Here is a 21,152-nt window from a genome sequence, read left to right as displayed (position 1 = left end):
CTGAGGGAGCTGGGGTTGTTTAGCCTGGAGAAGAGGAGGCTGAGGGGAGACCTTATCACCCTCTACAACTACCTGAAAGGAGGTTGTAGAGAGATGGGGGCTGACCTCTTCTCCCTGGTGACAAGTGATAGGACGAGGGGAAACGGGTTCAAGTTACGTCAGGGGAGGTTTAGATTAGATATTAGGAGACATTTTTTCACTGAAAGGGTTATTAAACATTGGAATAGGCTGCCCAGGGAGGTGGTGGATTCACCATCCCTGGAGGTGTTTCAAAAAAGGGTAGATGGGGCACTGAGGGACATGGTTTAGAAGTGGCTCTTGTCAGGGTAGGCTAAAGGTTGGACTCGATGATCTTAAAGGTCCCTTCCAACCTCAACAATTCTATGATTCTATGATTCTATTCCCGGCTGCATCAGCAAGGTTTGAGCACCCCCTGCTCCCTCTCCTCCTCCTTCAGAGGTGAATTCTGCGCATGCCCCATTTCTCCCCAGGCATCTAATACAGAGATCTCACTTGGAGCTGGAAGCACATAACACATTGAACGAGCACCAATTTAGAGACATATGAAACAGGTAGCACTGGCAGTCAAAGGTTAACAACATCAATACAGTTAACAGGAGGGGAACAGAGGGGAAAGGAAGCCACAAATTATCTGCCAAAAACGCACTTACTTGTAGTAGCAGATATCATGTCCTGCCCGAAGCCAGCGAGGCCTACCCTGAAGAGCTTCCTTCACTGAATACATGACCAGCTGCATGCCTACATAAAACAAAACAGTTTCAAGTGACATGAATTCCTGGCTGGAAGAGACAGGGGTGAGGTGGAAAAGGCTAAACAAGAAGCATTATTATTATTTTTACTGTGCTGTCTATACAGATAGTGTATGCAAAGTAGATACATTTCCCAAAGCCCCATACTCTATTCTGATATCACCATGTCTGTACAAAAATCACCTCCAGAAGAAATGAGCTGAATGCAGTTCATTAGAAAATTAATTATCCTACTTGCCTTTGCAAAGGAGGACTTCAACCCTCTCTGTTTACAAACAGAGGAAGGAGAAGAAAAGAATAGGAATCGCGATATAACAAAATCAGTAATTTGGTTAGTCCAATACTTTATGTCTGGCTGCACTATCACTGAATCCTTGGTCCTGCCATAGCACTAGAGATCTGTGCTGCATCCAGTACCATACCTTCAGAAAGCAGCAAGCAAAACTAGAAGGTGGTTTTAAACTTGCCATTAAACCTAAATACCTATGTGTCATAAATGGTGATATCGATAGCATCCATCTTTCTACCATATTATACCAGAAGATGACTTCTTCCTGACCTCCAAACCATTACTATTTCATGCCCCGAGGTACAGGCTTTCCCTGATCTGAGCGGCTCCGTGAAGCACATTACGCACAGCTCCATGAAGCCAGCCCATCTGCAGACGGTTTTTGTGTCCAATTCCTTTGCTCTGCACACCTGCCTGCTCTTTTGCAGGTACGGTAAGGATCCTGCCCTCAGCAGCAGAGTTCTCTGTGTGGGGTGTCCCTGGCAAGGTGCTGGCGGCTGAGGGCCACAGGGGTGGGCTCTGCCCTGGGGTGGTGCCAGCCATCTCCAGCGAACCCAGCCCAGCCACAGCTGAGCCCAGCAATGATGCTGGTGGCACTTCTGTGAAGAGTTTTTAAGACAGGGAAAAACACCCTTTTCAAGTATTTACGCATGTTGATAAGTTGCCCCCTGAGCCTGCTCTTGGCTGTTCTTGTGCTGGGAGGAGGTGGTGCTTGAAAGTCATTAATACTGATGACATATTTCCATAAGCAGCTATTCAGTTTTCCTTCTTCCTTGGGGTTTTTCTGTTAAACTCTCCAGTGCTTTAAGAGCTGGCAAGTGTACTGGCAGAAATGCCTTTCCAGCTCACCTTTGGCTGTGGTGTGGAGTAGCAGCACTAGCTAGCCTACAGCTAGGAGTAACCTCTATATTGCTGTTCCCTGAAGCAGCGTCGTCAGCCACATACAAGAAGTAATTCTGTGTTTAGTTCCAGGACATGGGCCACCATGAGTTCCAAGGGGCACAGGCCTGCCCAGAAACCCAGTTCATTGGACAAGGGATGGGAGGCTCAGGGTCTGCAGTGCTCTCAGCTTCCCATATTCCAGCTCCTGTCCTTCACTGAGTCCACACACGCAAACTGCCTCCAAGCAATGGCCGATACTGGTCTACCATCTCACTTTAATTATAAGTTAAAAAAATAACAGTTTTTCCTTTCCACTTCCCCTATGGAAATACTCAGTTTTGGAAAACACACACAGATTAGGCTCATGACAAAAATCTCATTATTTCCCATGGTAGAATAAGTTGGTGGAACAGAGGGAAGGAGAGAGGTGGAAGATGTGCCTCCTGACTTGCTCTGCTCCTGGTCACAGCTATATTTCATGCAGTATCCCTCTTGTTGATTTGAAAATTACACAGTACCACCTAACCAAGAGCAAAAGGGAAGGGAAAAATCAAAACAGATCATTAACCAGGAGATGTAAGCTATTGTCACCCACGACACTTTGGCACTACATCACAACTGGAAGCTTTTGGTGTTACAGCATGGGCATTAGCCCAGGAAAGTGCAGAAGGAATGTAGCAAATAAACATCTCCTACCAACAGTCTGTGTAAATACCATGCATGTGCTGGAAGTGGGTAGTCAGCCTCCCTTCAGTCAAACCAGGTAAGCTAGAGCTTCCCTGCCCTCAGAGAGCAGCAGAAGTGACCCACAGAATTGCTTGAACAGCCAATCCCGTGTACAAGCCATAAAAAAGCAAACCATGGCTTAGCCTCCTTGCACCGGATGGTATTTTCGCATTTTTCTTCCAAATATATTTTTCATTGCACACTTGAACGTGTGAGTCATGTACTATTTCAGGTGCACAAAATGAGATTATAAATGCTGACAACAGCCAAACTAGCAGATAACAAGCAACCTTCCACCAATAATAGGCAAAATCTCTAGCTATGAAGTTACTGGTGGCCCTGTCAGAGGTTGTATTGGGGTTTACAGTAGGACCTCAACATACTTCATTTCCAGGCAGCTACCAGACACACCAAGATTGAACTGTTTGTTAATTCAGGGAAGCAGAATAAGAAGACAAAAAAAATAATTCATTTTCATTTGGGATCTATATGAATACTTGAACTCTAGCCCTTAGGGTTAAAGAGCAAATGACTTATAATTCATTATGCCACTCACCCAGCCAGTTTCACAAATACAAGTGACAAGTCATTCCAGCTCCTAGTGCTATTTGTTTTAGGTACAATGATCCTGAGAGAGTTCTCCTGGTGGTGTCGAAGGCTGTATCCACAGGGCTTCAGAGGAATGCAAAGTTTGATATTAGGGGCTTATTAAACATTCCCCGTCAGGTCTTGAGCTGGTGTAAATTAACACAGCTCCATGGAAACAAATAAACCCCCAGCTTATGCCAGCTAAGAATTCAAGCCACAGTCTCCATGCAGAAGAAATAATTTGTCTTCTAAAACAGACATTGAAAGCTGGGATTTGCCCTGCTTTTTTCTGAGCAATGCCACCTCCCTCCTGAACCACAGACTATGACAGGAGCTCAAAGACAGCCAGGAATAGAAATTTTTTTATCATTAGTATCAGAAGTCTCAGCAGGTCTAAAGGCAGAGACGCCTTTCTAGATAAGCCTAAAGAATCATGAATATTTGTTTGAGGATTACCTACATTTATTTAAATCTTAGAAGCACCTCCCAATCCTATGCTGCTCATTCAATTTCAACAGATTGTATTTTTTCCCCCTCTCCCAACCCCAATACCATTCGTCCTCAGTTCTGTTCTCTAAACACAGAAAAATGACTTTTTCCCCACAAATCTTCTCCCAGGTCTCAATATTCAGCTTACTCCTCAGTCCTTCTGAGGTTAGAGAAGGGTCCTTTGACAAATCTAAAGTAACTCTGTGGATTTCAGGGCAGATGAGATTAAATTTACAGTCTTCCTTATAGACATGGAAAGTTTGAAACCTTTACAGCATCAAAAAGATATTCTTGCAAACCGAAGACTATCCCAATTCCCCAAAGACTCATACCGTAATTAAATTGGCTATTGAACTTCTCACAGTTGATAATGTTGAAGCGATAGGGAACTGCTAATTTCATGTCACGGACTTCAAAGTAGAACCACTGGTGATGCTGGTTGCTGTTGACATCTGCATTCATAATTAAGTCATACTCAAATCTGTTAAGGAAGACCAAAAAAAAAATAAAAATAGTGTTGGCCATGAACAACCCACCAGTCTGACACTGAGCCTGCTGAGGAAAGCAGGCTATACCATCAAATTCATTAATATCCTCTGAGAGTCAAAGAACACCAGGGCCCAAACACACCATTAAATTCTCACACTAGGTTAGTCATGTCAAAACTTTTGAGCTCTGCTTTCTCACTCGTGTTACTTTCATGACATCTAGGTGTTGGCAGGCATCAAACTCTGTGTGATAAAACCTGCTTCCCTGGACAAGCCTTTCCAAACCCTGGAGAACTCCACCATTTCACACTGTGGTCACAGCGGGAAGGCTGGCTGGGACACAGCCGCTGCAGGCATACTTACTCACGCACTTGGATGGCTTTGCGAAGGTTTCCCGATTCAAACTTGGAGAAGAATGTCAGACAGCCTGGAGCACCTGGGCTTGAATGACTGCAGTAAATCAAAACAAGGACACCTGTAGCAGATTGCTACAAAGACAAGTCTTCCCTGGCACATTTTGTATGCTAATACAGGTTTTTATAATTTATTTTTTTATAAGCAAGACCCTGAGAAGTAGCAATAGGTGAGCAAATCCATAATCTTCCTATTCAATGCAGCATCCTTCTCTACTGTTGCTTAGCATTTCTAAATCTCATCTTCTTTTCCCTTCCTAATGATCCTTTTTGTCCCAGGTCATATTTACTTTCTTTATTCCAGTTGCTTTCTCCGCTAAGTTATTTCCATTAATTTATTAATTGCACAAGGCAGCTCTATACTATTACTATATATTTACTGTTCCCTCATCTATATAGTTTCCTTCTCCATAAGCTTAGAAACCCTTAAATTAATCTTGAACAAATTTATAACTCTCCTGTCTCAAGCTGTCCTTCACATTTTTTCCCCCTCTAAAGAATGTTTCAAGTCACTCATCTCGCTGAAAGCAATTTCTCCATATTTTAGACGCTCTCAACTGTCCTGTGCTACATCTTCTCAAGGACCACAATTTCTGGCACTAGCTGTACAGACACTCAAGTGCACTCCCAATGGGAAATGCTGCTTCAGGGTACAGGGAGACTGCGTCTGGATTCATAGGCGCAATTCCCAGCGTCAGCCTGCATGATTCTGTTTCAAATCACTACATGCAATGCACATGTATCCAGGGACACCATGCAGTCCCTTTGATGTATAGATTTTCTTGGTTTATGTGAAAAGTTTTGATGCTCTCTTGCTCCAGTGACTTCCACAATAAATCCTTTCCCCAGGGCCACACGCTAGGAGTCTACTTCTGTATATTTTTCCAGTTGGGCCTTTACCTCCAAGGTTATTCTATACCTTTATCAAAGATGAACAAGTAAACTGAGCTTGCTACCCATCCCAGCACTGACAGTGCCCCTGGTTACAGTAATCAATTTAAGTTACTCACCTGGGCTCGTCTAAATCAAAAACAGTTCTGCCTATCACATCACCTGGCTGGATTAAACGGCAAACATCATCTAGTACTTTGTTCCTAAGGGGGGGAAAAAAAAAAAGCAAATTGTAATGACACTGTGAGAAATCACAGTAAAGGGTAATCTTGTAGAAGAAATAAGCAGCAGCTTAGAAAGTTCTATTGAAGGATGGCAAGAAAGAGGACTTCTATGTGTTAATTCCAGGTGAACTTCATTTTTTTTTTTTTTTTTAAACCATAAGAAAGTTCCTACTCCATTCTTGTTACAGCACATTGCCTTTTGGGTTAAATGAATGGGTTTGTAAAGTTTTTGCTCTCCTCAGTAGTCTGTCAAGCTTTATTTATCCCCAGTTCTTCCCAGTCAACGTCAATTTCCCAAATGGCCAGCCTTGACCCATGAGGAAATATCTGCCATAACTTATAAACCTACTAGTCTGTCACGTAGTGAATCTTGACTCTAAATCAAGCTAATTTCTACTCATTATTAAACTGAAGTTCTCTGATCCCTAAAGGTGATCTAATGTGGAACACCAGATTTTCTTCCTAACCTTTGCAGCAATCATGTTATGCCCTGAAGCATGATATGATTATTCCCATTTTAGCTGTATGGTTACACATGTATTATAGTCATAAAAGCAAATCTTTTAGAGCAACAGTGCAAGGAGACAGTGGTAGAGTGATTTTCCCTCTAAATAAGATTTTTAACTTTTATATTCTGCAGAAAGAATTGTTATGTCTCTAGAGGTCAGAAATTATCAGTCTTCACAAATGCCATTTGATTAGAGTCGACCAACTTTAAAGTTTAGCACAGAATCCAGCCTCTTTGGGATCTACTAATAATTCCCTATACCACTAAAAGGAAATATAACGTCATTGCACACAGCCACACATGGAACAGACAAAAAGGTAGTCATAAGAAGAGCTTCCTCTCCCAGCATAGCTTCACAATACAGCTTCCCTCTCATCTGAACACCTGAAATAACATGAGAAAACCAGCAGCCTTTAGCACTGTGCCATAGAAGAGATCTGTTTTCATTTCTTTCTGCATGTTCCATGCCATATATGCTGTCTTCTCCTAGTAGGCTGGGCAGCAGGCAGGGAAGGCAGCTTACTTACCTTGTCCCCACTGATGCTCTCTAGCTCATGAGAGATTTCCAAGAAGCAGGTGCACATGCTAGGGGAGGAGGAGGAGAAGCTTCTGGAGGACCCCATGGAGCAGCCAGAACGTGAGAGGGGACACAGCAGCAGACGGGTAGACAGAGAGATTCCCAAGAACAAGCTGACACAGACACACAGCTCCAAGAGGACAGAAAGGATTTTTTCCTTACAAAGCCAGATGGGACCATTGTTGCACATAAGGGTGGCTGGATTAAGAGCAAGACTGAAGGCAAAAATGTATCCTGAAGGGACACGGAGTCTTCTGCATCTCTAAAATAAATTTGTTCTAATTTGTGGTCTAAGAAGGTCACAGATTCACAGCTCATTCTGGGTTTTGGTCTGCTTACTTTAAGGAAAAGCCACTAGTAAATCTGTGTCAGAGCTTTGATCATCTTAGTGTCCCATCACATACATAGATACATTTATCAATAACTAGTTTAATCAATAACAATTTGGAATATGATAGGGGAGTCTTTATGGATTCACAGAAACCATGAAGATCTCACTCCAAGGTTGCCACTACCACCTTCACACCTGTGAGACAAAGAAAGCAACTCACAGACCGTTCACAATTCGCCCACTGACACACAGAAAATACATGTCAGAGATAGGAAATATGCCTGCTGATTCATAATCCTGTTAGATACCATTTTCCTTTCCTCAGGAGGAAAACCTAAATAAAACCATTCTGCTGTTTGGCCTATTCTCCTTGAAAAAAAATAATTACTGGATAGCCCCAAATTCATTTGATATCTTCCTAAAACGTTCAGAGATCTGATAGTCAGAACCTACATAAACCAGTTTTGAGCCTGAGAGCTCTCAATGTGGCAATTACATTAAAGCACAATCACCTTTGAACCCCATACTTGCGCTCCAACATGGGCTTGCTGTAAGGAGGTGGGTGGTGACCCCAGAAATCGGGGAATGCCATGTCTTTGTAGTCTGGTATGGACTTCACACATTTGGCCCTAGCCATGTAGAAGGGAGGGCTGTGGAATGGGATATCCCCTTGGTGTTTCTCCAGAAGATTTGTCACTGTGTCTGAGCTCTGCAGCCTCTCTCCAGGACTAGGATTGATTGAGGTCTCATGTTCAGGGTAAAACATTTTTTTGTACCAAGCAGCCTCTTCTGGGAGAGGACGCAAAGTAAGCACATGACTCCTGGCTGGATCTGCCCCTTCACAGGAGTCTGCATCTTGGGCTGCTTCTACAATATCTCTCTTTCCATCAGTTGGATCCCATCTGCATTTCTCCTTCTTTGTCCAGCTCTGCTGTGGGACTTTCAAATCCGTTTCCCCTGGATCTGGTCCCACCTCTGAGACACTTTGGTTTCTCCATCTGTAGTTTGGACGTTTCACAGAAGTAGCACTTGGAATGAAATAAGAGGGAGTAGAGAGAAGACTCTCAGTCCTGTCCTCCAAGCTCTTCTCTTCCTCAGATTCTGGTTCAAGCTCCTTTAAATTTAAAAACCAAGAAATTAAAAGAAACTCAAGCCAGATTGTGCCTCCTTCCAGAGAAAACCTTTCAAGGAAGAAAGAGAAAAATATTTACAAGTCTCCCAAAACTGTACTCATCCAATAACACAGCCAGAGTAAAAATCAGCCCATGGACCACCTGCCAGAGTTTCTTTATCCTCAAAACTGTTTCAACAGTAGTTCTCAGAAACTAAAAGGATCAGATTGAGTCATCTGGGTGAGTCATCTCCAACTAAAGATGATTGTTCTAACAAGTTAGGGAAGAAAAAAAAAAAAAATCACAAAGCATTTTTTTAGAATATAAATGTTACAGCAGGGTAAAGGAGGCCAATCTGTCATGCCAAACTCCACCTCTGCCTTCATGCAAGTGTATAAGTTAATCCTATTCAGCTACTTATGGTCATAATAAATGTCACAGCATTGTTCCTGCAGGAGATACATTACGCCAGTGGTCCTTTCCAGATTCATATTTGAATCACAGCTGTCAGCTCTCCTAAATTCCAAGACTTGTAATGAGTGCAATACGCCTCCTAACTTCTTTTCCCAAACTGCAATAGAACAATGACTTGAACTGTGCATTTCACTCAGCGGCAGTTCATATCTTCTCTATCACTTCCTTCAAAACACTAGTTGACAGTATTTATTTTCCACATCTCATTCTGATCTTGATATTGCCATTGAAATTGCCAGCAAAGATACAAATTATTATCTGACAGATTTTTCATGTGGCACTTGATTCAATAGTACTTAGTTAATCTATACCCAGACAGATGTGCAGAAAACATCACTCCCTTTCTATCCCTTTTGATTCACATCAATAAACTATAGCAAAAAGTCTTAATCTTTGTTTTTCCAGTCCTATAAGACATCTAGGTTTCCTCTTGTAATAGCCTTGTCTAGTTGTCTCTTGTTAGTACTCTTTCAAGTCCTACTAAAACTCTGGAATATTCGCAAATAAACGAAACTGCACCATAGCAGTACCTGAAAATGATGGGAAAGTTCTGGACACATTGCTTCATATTGTCCAAGCTCTTCCTCTGGCCGGTCAAGCACTGGCCTTGACCTCAATTTGTTCACATCTGTCTCCAAGTCATAATCCTACAAAAGCAGAATTAGAAAAGAACATATATTAAACATGCCCCACAAGATGACTGTTAAAGTAATATTCTGCATAACAGCCTCGATTTCTAATGATATCGTACTCATTTAATGAGTCCCATAACTGTTCTTTCCCTACTCATGAAGGCCGTTAAGGTCACTTTATGGAATGGAAAAGAGAGGCACAAGAGAAAAGACCACATCATGAAAAAGGAGAGTTTGATGTTTTGGTATTTGAGTACCTAAGTAACGATACCATGAAAAGATAGTTCCAAAGAAGCATCAAGACTGGAACTTGAGCCTTTTTATAAGCACCTCAGCTTGGGAGGTTTCAAAATAAGAAACACCAACAGCTACTAGTTATTTCTGAGTATATCAACTATTCTCTTACTAATGCGTAAGTCAGTAGGCACAGGTCCTCAAGATATAACCAGTAATGTTCTGATTCAAAGAAACAATAATCAGAACGAGTATATTTAGCAAGAAAATTTTCGGACTATACTGAAGGCAAAATTGTCCTCACAGGCTATCAGCAAAATTAGAAAGCTTGACACTTCTATTTTTGATTTAGACAACCACATGGTTTCTCTGAGTGCCTACCAATCAAACAGAAAGGCCCACATCTGTATCATTGAACTCACAGGCACCAATTGCTTATATTTTATTTTTATCTCTCAACACTGCTTATAAAAATCTATGAAACTCTTGCTCAATCCATCTTCTGTACTCTCCAACTTTCTTGATATTTTTATATGGGAAAAAAAAAAGCTTTTTAGGTCTCCACTATCAGCAAATCAGGGATAAAACTATATCTGAAACTTTCACAAAGGCAACCGGGCATTGATGTGCAACTGCCTCCATATCAGACACAAGAATCAAACCTGAACTGTGTCAAGCATTCAATCATTGCACAAGAAACCAGGAATAGATGGGGCAAGAGGGAAGGATGCGGACCTGGCATTGACGACTGGCCGTTGCACTACAGCATTATTCAAATAATTCCACATGTCATTAGTAAGCATGCCCTACCAAATGCCAGCAAAGAAGTGGTTTGCTCCTGATAAACAGATTAATTTCTGAAGCTGTTATTAAAAGAAAAAAAAATAAAAATTGCCAGAATTGCAAAGCATCCATGGCATTTCAAACCCTGAGCCACACTTGTATCGCAAAGCAGAGTTTGAACTGCTGTTTGGGACTAGTTAAAAAGGCAGTGCAGAGCTGCACAGAGTATTTAAGATCAGTTTAAAAGGATGTGCCACTAACAGCTTAATGATGCATGAGCAGCTTCAAACTTACTGAAGATCTGAGTAGAGAAGGATGGATGGTTGATGTTATGATTTTGATTTTCATAAAACTGTCTGAACAGTTACTGATGGAAGCGTAGAGCCAAGTTTCTGTTTGGTTGGTATTACCAGTACGCACAGATACACATTATGTAGCTGTGAAAATGTTTGTAAATCACATCAACACCAGGAAACGTTGTGCAAGTGATAGCTCATACAAAAAACGTAAACTGAAAGTTCATTATCCATTCCCTGTTTTTCACTTTAGAAAGATTTGTCATGGGTGATATATGACCAGCACACCAGACAAACGGTACTTTAAATTCATATTCAGAGTAAGCTCTTAGGCAAAAAAAAAAAAAAAAACAAAAAAAACCCACAAAAACAGAAAACCAACCCTGCTTACACCTACCTGGTAAATCTTTATGAATAATGAAATAGTTCAGAGACATATAGGATCTGTTTCTGAATTAATAACTAATTAAAGAAAAGGATAAATTCACTGTAAACCTTGTTCCTAATAAGCATCTTGAGCTCTAATATTCAAATAAAAACAGACAGACAGGGGCAAGTTAGGACACTGAGCTAATACGTTTGGGATTTTTAACTTCCTTTTTTCATTGGGTGACATCAGTTTAATACTTGAGGAGAAAAAGACACAGCAAGCAATGAAAACACCCTTCCACAGAAGTCTCAATCATATCTAATTAGACCATATTTGCAACTTCATTTCTTTAATTTGCCTTCCCAAACCACTTTATGTGGATGAGACTTATTAGCAGCATTCACTCCTTCACATTTGCATATATGCTTGTATGTATTTTCACAACAAAAATTTTTGCATTCTCATCCTCAGCTGTTAGGTTGGGGGGTTTTGCCAGTTAGGTCATGCCAGGGAGAATGCAAGGGGAGAAGTCAGAAGTCTTGACTAATTCATTATATTATTTGTCTGTGCGTGGCAGCAAATAAAGAAGGAATCTAGGTTCAAATGGCCCAGCTGTGGCTTAAGAGAACTAACTTTTTTGTTTTAGGGTAGGTGCACAACCCAAAGATGCTTTCATACCGGAAGGAGAAAAGGGCTGGCCTTTCCTAGGTGATAATTCAGTTTTTGCCTATTAAGCGCCATTTCTTGTCTACACCCCTAGAAGAATCAAAGACCCATCATTTATCCCTGACTGTGCACGTGATTCTAATAGTCACTGGTCAGTCTCTCTGCAGGAGCGGAGAAGTCACCAAACCCGCACCATCCTGGGTGACAAGTATGGCAATTAAGATAATGCAAGGGCCTCTGCAGTCGAAGTCAGTGCTTTCTCTTTTTCTTCTTTCAAGTATCCTTCTACTATTCTATTATTCATGTAGTATATTTACGTGGGACCACACGCATATCTACGTTCTCTGCTCAGACAGCTTATCAGGATGTCAAAACAGACAATGAAGAGTTTTACTTTCCAGCATATGAATGATTAAGGAAACTATGGCTCATATGCCTACCTCCTCCTTACTCTCCACATTCTCATTATCGGGGTCTTTTTCAACCTCATCCTCTCCGTCGCTCTCATAGTCACCTGCAGAAATAGAAAAGAGGTAGAGGCAAAAGCATTCAACCCAACATCCCTCTCAGGCCCTCCACAGAAATCTGTGCAATCTCTCCTGTATGTGCCACATGCCTTCAAACTACAACCCACCACAACCCTGATTAAAGCAGATATCATTTGTTAATCTAGTATAAATGAATTTGGCACTAAACCTCCCACTTTTTAAAGCTCTGTTCTCTTGGACTCGAGCACTGCCTTTCAAAACCATGGGCAAATCCATGATATGGATCCAATTCATATTGCAAAGCAATACAGCGATTTTCTGCTTGGCTGCAATGATATTACAGGATGCTCTTAATCTATATTATCTAGATTAGGGTGTTTTACTGCTATCATCATTAGAGCATTTGAGCTTCTTCCATATGAAACTGAAAGCAACAGGGAAATTGCCTGTGTGTATCATGGAGTCTACCATTTCTCCTTTTCTGTAGAGTGGCTGTCCTGCCTGTGCTTAAGTTCTGCTTTCCAGCAAGTGCTTCCACGTTTTACTCACGCAGTAGCTATCTGCTTTTATTTTACAAAGGAAGAAAAAGTTAATACTTCCTGCAAGTCTTTACTGACAAAGCTGCAGGACAGTGTTCCCCACACAAACAGTCATGCACAGGCACAATTGTCTCTCCCTCTGTTGTTGTTGTGGAGCAATGGTATCTCCAGCCTCTGCCATGACCACTCTGTCCTATTATTTTTTTGGATAATAGAAGGATCTCTTCTTTTTTTCCCCTTGCTCCCTTTAATCCTCTCTCATTTAGCCTCCAAACAGAATCTCCAAGCTTGGAGAACACCTGGGAGTAGTTTTATCTCTACTGAGTGACACTGTAGGCCATCAGATTGATTTTAACTGTTAAACCTCAGGACTAGGCTGCCAAGATTCCCTTCCGCAGATCCCACATTTCATTCTTATGTGAGGCTCCTCTTCCTCCTGCTGAACTCAACCTTCAGCCATTTACCTTCAGATCCCTCACACGGAGGTTCAGCCTTGGCATTCCCAGGAAGAGGGAAGGAATAGGAACTCCTTACTGTTGCCACAGGCAGAGGCTCCTTGGGGTAGCACTTTCTCAGTATCTGAGTTACAGTGGTTATGATAGGATCCAGATTTTTGCAAAATAAACAGTCCTAGGAACCAAAGGAGAACAATGTTAAGAATTGCCTCTTACAATTGTCCTGCCTATTATACACAATCCCCTAGAGCAGAGGCACTCTTCTGATTGGAACATGAAATCCTTATATTTCTGGCACTTTTTTCTGCTCCCTCCTTGTTTTGATACAGTTTTTGTCCCCTCCTCCAAACTTCCAAAAGAAGTTTGCCTGGAACAGCAAGACCTCAAGTTCTTGCAGTCAATTTTTTTAACAGAAATACAGGCTAGCATGGACCTCAGAGGACTTCCATTGATGCACATCATTTAGAAGACACAGCATCCCCTAGCTCTGCTCTAAAACATTATAGTCAGGGTATATTGAAGGAAGGCACAATAGTAGCATAAGCTAAATATCCTAGCTAACACAGGTAATGTAGCACTGAAGGCACATATTCTTTAATATGGATTAAAGAAAATCCTGCAGGGAGCCCATGTATATGCTTTGGCTGCCAACACATGCCAAAATCTGTGCTTTTGGATCTTCACCACAACTACATCCAGAGCTATTTTACCAAAACACAGGTAAGCTAGCAGAGTTACACCATTACTTCACTGTACTCCATGTACACAATCTATACTCAAAGAGAGCATTCTCACTGTACTCTATTCTATACGGTCATGCCCGATAGTTATTCTGGAAATATCACCTAGTCATAAAACATTGAATTCCTGTAGTATCCCACGTTTTCTACTCCTATAATCCAGAGTAGGACATAGACACGTAAGGAGCTGCGAGAGCCCAAATGCACTTTGAAGACACAGAATACTTCAGTTTGTTACCATGCTGTGCAAGTGAAGTCCTTGGTTTTCTGTTGCAAAGAGAACCACCCCCTTCTCCCCAGAACTAAAACCAAAGATGTTCTGGGAGATCATCGTAGCTGTGTGTCTTCAACATAACAGACAGAGTTTGGATAAGGAAATTACAGCTGCTGCACAAAGGTGAAGTTGTTTAGAACCAATAGGTGCAATGCTCAGAAAACCAAGCCATCGGATTTCCCCAAGCACTGTGCATCTATACCACAGCCTCCAGCACAGAGATTGACTAATCAATGTTGTATCCTACCTAAATTCTTAAGTTGTACCATGCCTGTCAGCATGTTATCTTTAGTGGCTTGGGACTAAGACTTAGCTCATCATAACAGGAATGCAAATCAAATAAGCAGCATGAACATTCTATAAAGCAAAAGAGGAATATTACAATACATTCTAATACCATTTAATATTTTGGCATCCCTTCAGCACAGATAAAATGGAATAGCCCAGAGGGCAGAATAGATATTTTGTGCCATTGTCTGGCAGCCTGTAGTCAGGATTTGGGCTAGACAGAAAACAAGAAATAAGATGACCAAAGAACATAAAGTACTTTATTATAATCAGAAACAGAAAAATGGCTGTATTAATTTTTTTTGGTTGTACAGGATTTTATTCTGTTTTCTCATGTATGATTGAGCAGCATTATAAGATTCAGTGGGATTAACCAGGATTCCTGTAGGGAGGCTAGAAAAATCATCTAAAGCTGACATGCTTACAAGACTCACTACAAGAATCTTAATATGTATTTCTAGATCTCTGGCTGTTAGGAACAAGGGGGAGAGAGAAGAAAATTTTGAAAGCATCTCCAAGGAAAGTTTTATTGTGGTTAGAGCAAATACCAGGAGGACTGGTTTCTATTTCCAGTGTTTCAGTTTATTTCTTTGTTCCTGTGGTGTTTGGTTGTCTTTGTTTGCTTGTTATTAAAGGAAAAAGTTTGTCTACATGTGGGAACACAACAACTTTCTTAAACAGTCTTACTATAGTTTACTAAAACCATTCTGTTGTTGCTAGAACCATGGACTGTATAAATGCCTGCCTTGGGCCAGCCATCTTAATTCACTGCCAAGTGAATTGAGATAGTCAAGAACAATACATGTTCATCCAGACAATAAGCTTCCACACATGGACTTATTCAATGATGCTGTTTGAAAGTCATTTTTCTTTAGAGCAAATCAGCAAACAAGCCTTCAGATACCTTACAGGGAATTTGTGGGACTATTTTCATTACTGTTCATAAAGAGCTCTCAGATTCCAAGATAACAGTTTGCAGATGACTGACAAATGTTCTGTCACTGTATTGGAAAAGCCTTTTTTACTGACACCTGAGAAATAGACTGGAGACTGCTTTGTATGTGTGTGAACTGTCCCATTTATTTTCAGTGGGATATTGTGAATGAGGGAAGAGAATGAATCTTTAGCTCAGAAAACCTCTGTAAAGCTAACCTGAATTCAGGGGATCTGCTTTTTAGCCTCCGCACTCAATCTTTTCTCTACTGAATCTGGATAGTCCAGATATTACGATATGTATGTGATGTACACAAAAAAGGAGGTTTCAATATGACAGTAAGGCAAAAGGTAGTGATGCTAATGGATACTACTACTGGGAAATATAGAGTGCAATATATGTTATCCTACAGTAGACTCTAGTACAGGAAGGCTGAAGAGAAACCAGGCGAGCTTAAGAAATCAGATGGATAAGTGATAAAATAATAAAATAATATTCCATGCACCAGTCTTTCCTAAAGCAGATACAAACCTGTTTTCTTGTCTCAAAAGAGTAGGCAGCTCTCTGTCATTGCACACAAAGACAGCCAGTTGCTAATGTGAATATACCCTTTAACCGCCATGAAAGTCTAAACTGAGCTTGGAAAAAGAAATGGGAGCAGAAAGTGCTTCCTTTTCACAAATGACTTCATTATCTAAAATTATTTTTCATTCCTGTTGAAGCAGAACTCAAAATATCTCTAAATTCTCCTCAAATAAAGTAGCAGTCGCTTCTAATCTATGTAAGGAGACAGCCTTTGAACTGTTGGCTTTTCCTGTAAAGACATAGGCTTAAAGGCTATTAAAAGCTCAGGTATTTCAGCTGTCCATCAACCCATACAATAAGCAGCTGGAGAGGTTTCAATTGAAAACCAGCCTTGTAAATAGGAGTTCCACTGGAGGTTGTTAAAACAAACCCATCTTGGCAAAACTTTCAATTTCAATGGATTAAAAGAAATATTAAAAGTTTCAGCAGAACTTTTCTGGCCAGCTTTTAACATCTTTAAAATCTCATTAGCTGCTCAGAGTTTGGTCAAGGCTAATCACTACAGCCAGCAAATTCCTAAAGGCACTAAAATATTGTCTACACAGAGAGAGACATTGCTTTGCCAAGCAGGAATTGTTTGCCTTGCCCCATCTCTGTCTCTTTCTCTCTTATTACAGTCTGCAGTAGTAAGATCCTTCTTCTCAGGAGGATAGTTTTCCCATTTTCTGTCTACCATGAAGATTATGAAGACTTCAGTAGCAGCAGCAGCCTCTACCTCAGATCAGAGTGGGGAAGAGCACGCGCGAAACCTCCTAGGACTGCCAGACTCCTCCTGTCACCTCATGTCTTGGAGAGACACTGTAAGACTGACAATATCCCAAAGAAGTGAGGGAACATTGAGCTTTGAATCTATTAACCTTGGTAATTTCCCTATCAAGATCTCCCTAGTAGCACACAGTAGGGGAAAAAAAAAAAAGCAAACTGAAGGCCCCTGAAGCTCTCATTTCCGCTCCACTTCTAACCTTTAGAAGGATTAGAGTTATCAGTGTTCACTGGAGTCTTAGTGTGTCATTTCCTTGTTTGTTCACCCAAGGTGACCCCATGTTTGCGTTTTCCATGGGGTTGCTCCCAGGCTGAGCTATCAGGAGATGTTAGTTCAGAAAGCTACACAGGCCATAGAAGGCTCTTGAGAGGGAACAAGCTGACATCTACCCTCAAGCAGCTGTTTCCATCCACCCTATTCAAGTTTCTGCAGACCAGGGACTTCTCATTAACAGAGGTCATACTTCCTTTGAAAGATCTGCTGGTCCTGGCCACCTCATCCTACCTGAACAAACAGTCAATTCCTCATGAGGAAAATAAGGTGAAAAAAACCTCTCCCAATCTACCATCTACTACTGGTAAGAAATATCCTTCAGTCACAATAGAATTGTTCATGACAGCGATGGGAAAGGTAAAGAAGAAAATACACTGGATCATAAGGCAATGGATTTTCTGGAGAAGAAGGGAACATATTTTTCATTTTGTCTGTGATGATACTAGAAGGAGATAATGCATTGGCCAGCGAGAATGACAATGGAAATATGCCTTATGGAATCACATGGGTCAAGAACTGAAGGATTTTCCATAGATGACTTCCACAAAGAAGGCTACAGAAGATCATTGGTGAGAGACTCGGAGGAAACCGGTACTGTTCTCTACCTGCCCTTTCTATACCATACGTGGTTCCCATCCTCAGGACCATGTCATCTTGATGGACCCACATTAATGTTTCACAAGATTAAAGCTGGGCCTCCTGAAAAACAGTTGATGGATGTTCCTCATTATCAAAGGCCTGGCTAAATCAACACTTTTTTTTGTTGAAAAGACTAGTCGGGTGGAATTATCCATCCGGATACCTGAAAGGAAACATCTCATGAAACACCTAAGCAATGCTTCTGTGGAGGAGATGTTGCACTGTTCTTTAGGAGAGGAAGTCCAAGCAGACAATGTGATCCATGAAGGGAGGGGGGGGGGGGGGGGGAACAAAAAAAAAACAAAAAAACAAAGCATTAAAAAGCCTGGACTACAATTCCCACGAGGCCCAGCAGGAATTAAAATTAGCTTTAAACCCAGATATTTCAGCTTTTCTGAAGTACTAACTGTAAAAAGCCAATAATTTTTATTTTAACATTATCATTTTTTTCATTCGTATGTTATATAAATTCAGGATAAAACTATGGGATTCCCTGCACTGTGAGGTAGAACCCAGCAATAATTACCAATCCATCTCACTTAAGCACAAAAGCACCATTTACCTGTATGCTTGTGAAGAGAATCTCCATACCCCGGGAACCAAGGAAAGTCTCCCTGCCCAGATGGATGTTGGTGATGTGCTTTAGACAGAGCAGAAGACCCCTACGAATATAAATGTAGTTGTTGGAGACGTCATTGTGATGCCAGTCTTGATAGAGCCTCAGCAGTCCACCCAGGTAGCCTCTGTTCACTGCCCGTCGGCTGTTAGACTCTGAAAACAAGGAGAAAAGGAGGAATTAAATTCTTTCCACTGCTCGTGCTGTTAGATAACCACATGGCTACTAAGGGCTCAAACTTAGACTTTAACACCTCATTCTTGCTTAATGGTCTCAGTTAAATTTCCACCAGCATACACCATGTAGGATATTATTATTTGCTAAGCATGAGCTAGGCTCTTGGAATTGTATGTGGAAAAAAATGAAGCAGTCTCTCTCCTATCTAGGTGGAAATGGCTGCTCCGGAACCCTCCAGATGAACCAAACCATGGCTGGGGAAAGGGCAGAGCCTATATCTCCTTTCAAACGCTAATAAACTTAATTCCGACTGCAGCACCACAAGGGTTCCTGAAACTAAAGAAGCTCCTGAGGAGTGAGAAAAGCTAGAGAACAATAAGATTAGTCAACAGCAGGACATATAATCTTCACATCGTGCTGTATTTCAGTCCTGAGAGAACACCTTGCTGAGATCAACAAATTCAGAAGCCTTGTAGTTGTACAATCCTGTTACAGCCAGCAAAATTAGGTTTAACTTTCTAACACATACCCGTATAACAAAAGCCATGAATCGAATGATTCTGGAAACCCACAGTATTTAAAAATTAGCAAAACACCAACATGAACAACAGCATTTTGGGCTTTTTTTCCTGGTTCTGAGATTTTAAAGGCCACATTCAGGTTACATTTAAAAGGCTTTACCATATGGACAAGAAAATAAGAATTTTTTTTTTAAATAAGCTTTATAAAAATATAAAATGAAAGCTGCAATATTTCCTTAATCATGTAGCTCCAGGACACCAAACTAAAAGGAGAAGATTATAAAACCTGTGACAAAATACAAGTTCTGCTGAGTATTATAAAACACATCCCTTCACCCACTGTGCTTGTTGCCCTGCCCCGCAGGACAAACATGAAGCCATACCAGACTCTAGGCTCCCTCCCTTCAAACCAAACCTGCCTAAACATATTTTCCTGACTAGTCCTGACATTCCTCGCTGTGACACACATTAGAAGCTGTCAAGAGCTCAGTAATCAACCAAGGGGCCAGGTAGCATAAGTAAGGCTGGAGCTCAGCTCCCTGAATACCAATCAGCATTTGCAGCCCACAACAGATGGCTCTTGGTATGGGTTCTCCAGAGCTAGTAGGCTCCAATTCATTTCCAGTTCATTAAACAAAGTGGCAGAGCCTCTCACACCTGGAATGTTAAAGTCATCAGTGGGGATTTACAGGACAGGAGAAGCAGCTAGAGGTTAAGAGAGAACAGAAAGGGGTAAGATGCTGCCTGAAGAAAATCAGTAACAAGGGAAGCCATGGAGAGAGTAACCAGGAAGCATCTAGTAGGCAGCAAACCTCAATCCCAGTGATGAAGTAGATAGAGGTATTGGAAAGCAGAAGGAAGTCACCTGAGTCTGCTCTTTGTAGTACATTAGCAATCTCTTACCTGGAGAAGGGATTGGAGGGTAGTTCTGCCACCCGGTCTTGTCCTGCAGTTTTATCTACCATTGGCACCACTAGGCAGGCAACAAAGAGCACCCCCAAACCAGTTTGCCAACTAGTTTTAATCCTGCTCTGCACCTTCACACCATCCTGTTGACATACCTCCGCACAGACCTGCTGGTCCTACAGCTATTCCAGTCCAACACAGCTCTGCCCAGTCTCCAATGCCTTGGCCTGCAGGCCTCTCTAGCAGTTCATCCCCTTGTTGTTAGCCATCTCATACTAACTCTGCCAGTACAACTTTTATTTTAGGGCTCAGTGGTTGTCAGCATGTAGGTCATACTTCTCCTTTGACCTTCACTGTGTTTCTTCTTTCTATTTGACTTCCTGCAAGAAAACTTTAATTGCTTGAGAATCCCTTATCAATCCCAATGATTTTATTCATGATTTCCTGTTAATCCTCAACCAGCTGTCATGTTTACTAACCTGCAGGATGCCTAACCCCTTAAATCAGTCAATCTTCCTTGAAGAATTATTCAGGAAGCTCTGTAAAAGTCAATAAGTATATAAAAAAAACACGACAAGAAGAGAGTCAGGGAGTGTAAGGTAGGGACAATTTGGATCAAACTCAGAGCTTCCCTAAACTGTTCAGAGGCAGATGAAATTGGACTAGATCTAGGGGTTTTTAGCCCCTGGCATTCAGTGCTTGAAGTCTAAGCATTCTGCATCAATGTTGGTAGGACAAGGGAAACACTGGAAAGCACTGTGGGTAAAGCTGCTGGGGAATTTATTTAAAAATAATTTTCATAAGACACATTTGTGATGTTTTCCTTGCCTCTTTCAGGACAGACTTCCACATTTGGATCCCAGCTCACAGGGATCCAGGGCCTGGATCACAGAACACACAACTGTCCCACGCCTCAGGTTTTAATCACTGGATGAAAAGCATGGAGGAAGCTGGCAAAATAACTTTGCTTCTCCTCATGTTTTCTGTAGCACTTATCACCTTTAAGATCAAAACCATTGTTTTGAAAAGTGAAGCTGAGATAGTCTGTTCTGTGAGAAGGAGATGGAAGAGGCAGAACTATAGTTCCCTCAGCACTTTGATCAGAAGCAATAAGAATTACTTGCTGAAGGGGCAAAAAAACCATTCATTTTGTTTCTTCTGTCTGATTTCATTGATTCTTTGCTGTCCTGTGTTGTCAGTGTTTTTCTTAT

General features: G+C 41.3%; 1 protein-coding gene across 1 annotated transcript in view; it reads right to left on the bottom strand.

Annotated features, from left to right (window-relative positions):
* Positions 1 to 21,152, bottom strand: part of AGBL1 (AGBL carboxypeptidase 1) — a 298,518-nt gene that overhangs the window by 221,939 nt on the left and 55,427 nt on the right. The window contains exons 7-15 of the mRNA XM_074600621.1: positions 18,284 to 18,492; positions 13,235 to 13,400; positions 12,184 to 12,257; positions 9,293 to 9,409; positions 7,689 to 8,290; positions 5,656 to 5,739; positions 4,596 to 4,682; positions 4,077 to 4,225; positions 672 to 759 (exon numbers count right to left, since the gene is read on the bottom strand). Of these exons, the coding sequence (XP_074456722.1) occupies positions 672 to 759; positions 4,077 to 4,225; positions 4,596 to 4,682; positions 5,656 to 5,739; positions 7,689 to 8,290; positions 9,293 to 9,409; positions 12,184 to 12,257; positions 13,235 to 13,400; positions 18,284 to 18,492 (1,576 nt within the window). The remainder of the gene's footprint in view (positions 1 to 671; positions 760 to 4,076; positions 4,226 to 4,595; positions 4,683 to 5,655; positions 5,740 to 7,688; positions 8,291 to 9,292; positions 9,410 to 12,183; positions 12,258 to 13,234; positions 13,401 to 18,283; positions 18,493 to 21,152) is intronic.

The sequence above is a fragment of the Larus michahellis genome, chromosome 9 (genome assembly GCF_964199755.1).
Source record: "Larus michahellis chromosome 9, bLarMic1.1, whole genome shotgun sequence".
In the NCBI taxonomy this organism is placed as follows: domain Eukaryota; kingdom Metazoa; phylum Chordata; class Aves; order Charadriiformes; family Laridae; genus Larus; species Larus michahellis.
This window is presented reverse-complemented; position numbering and strand designations above follow the sequence as displayed.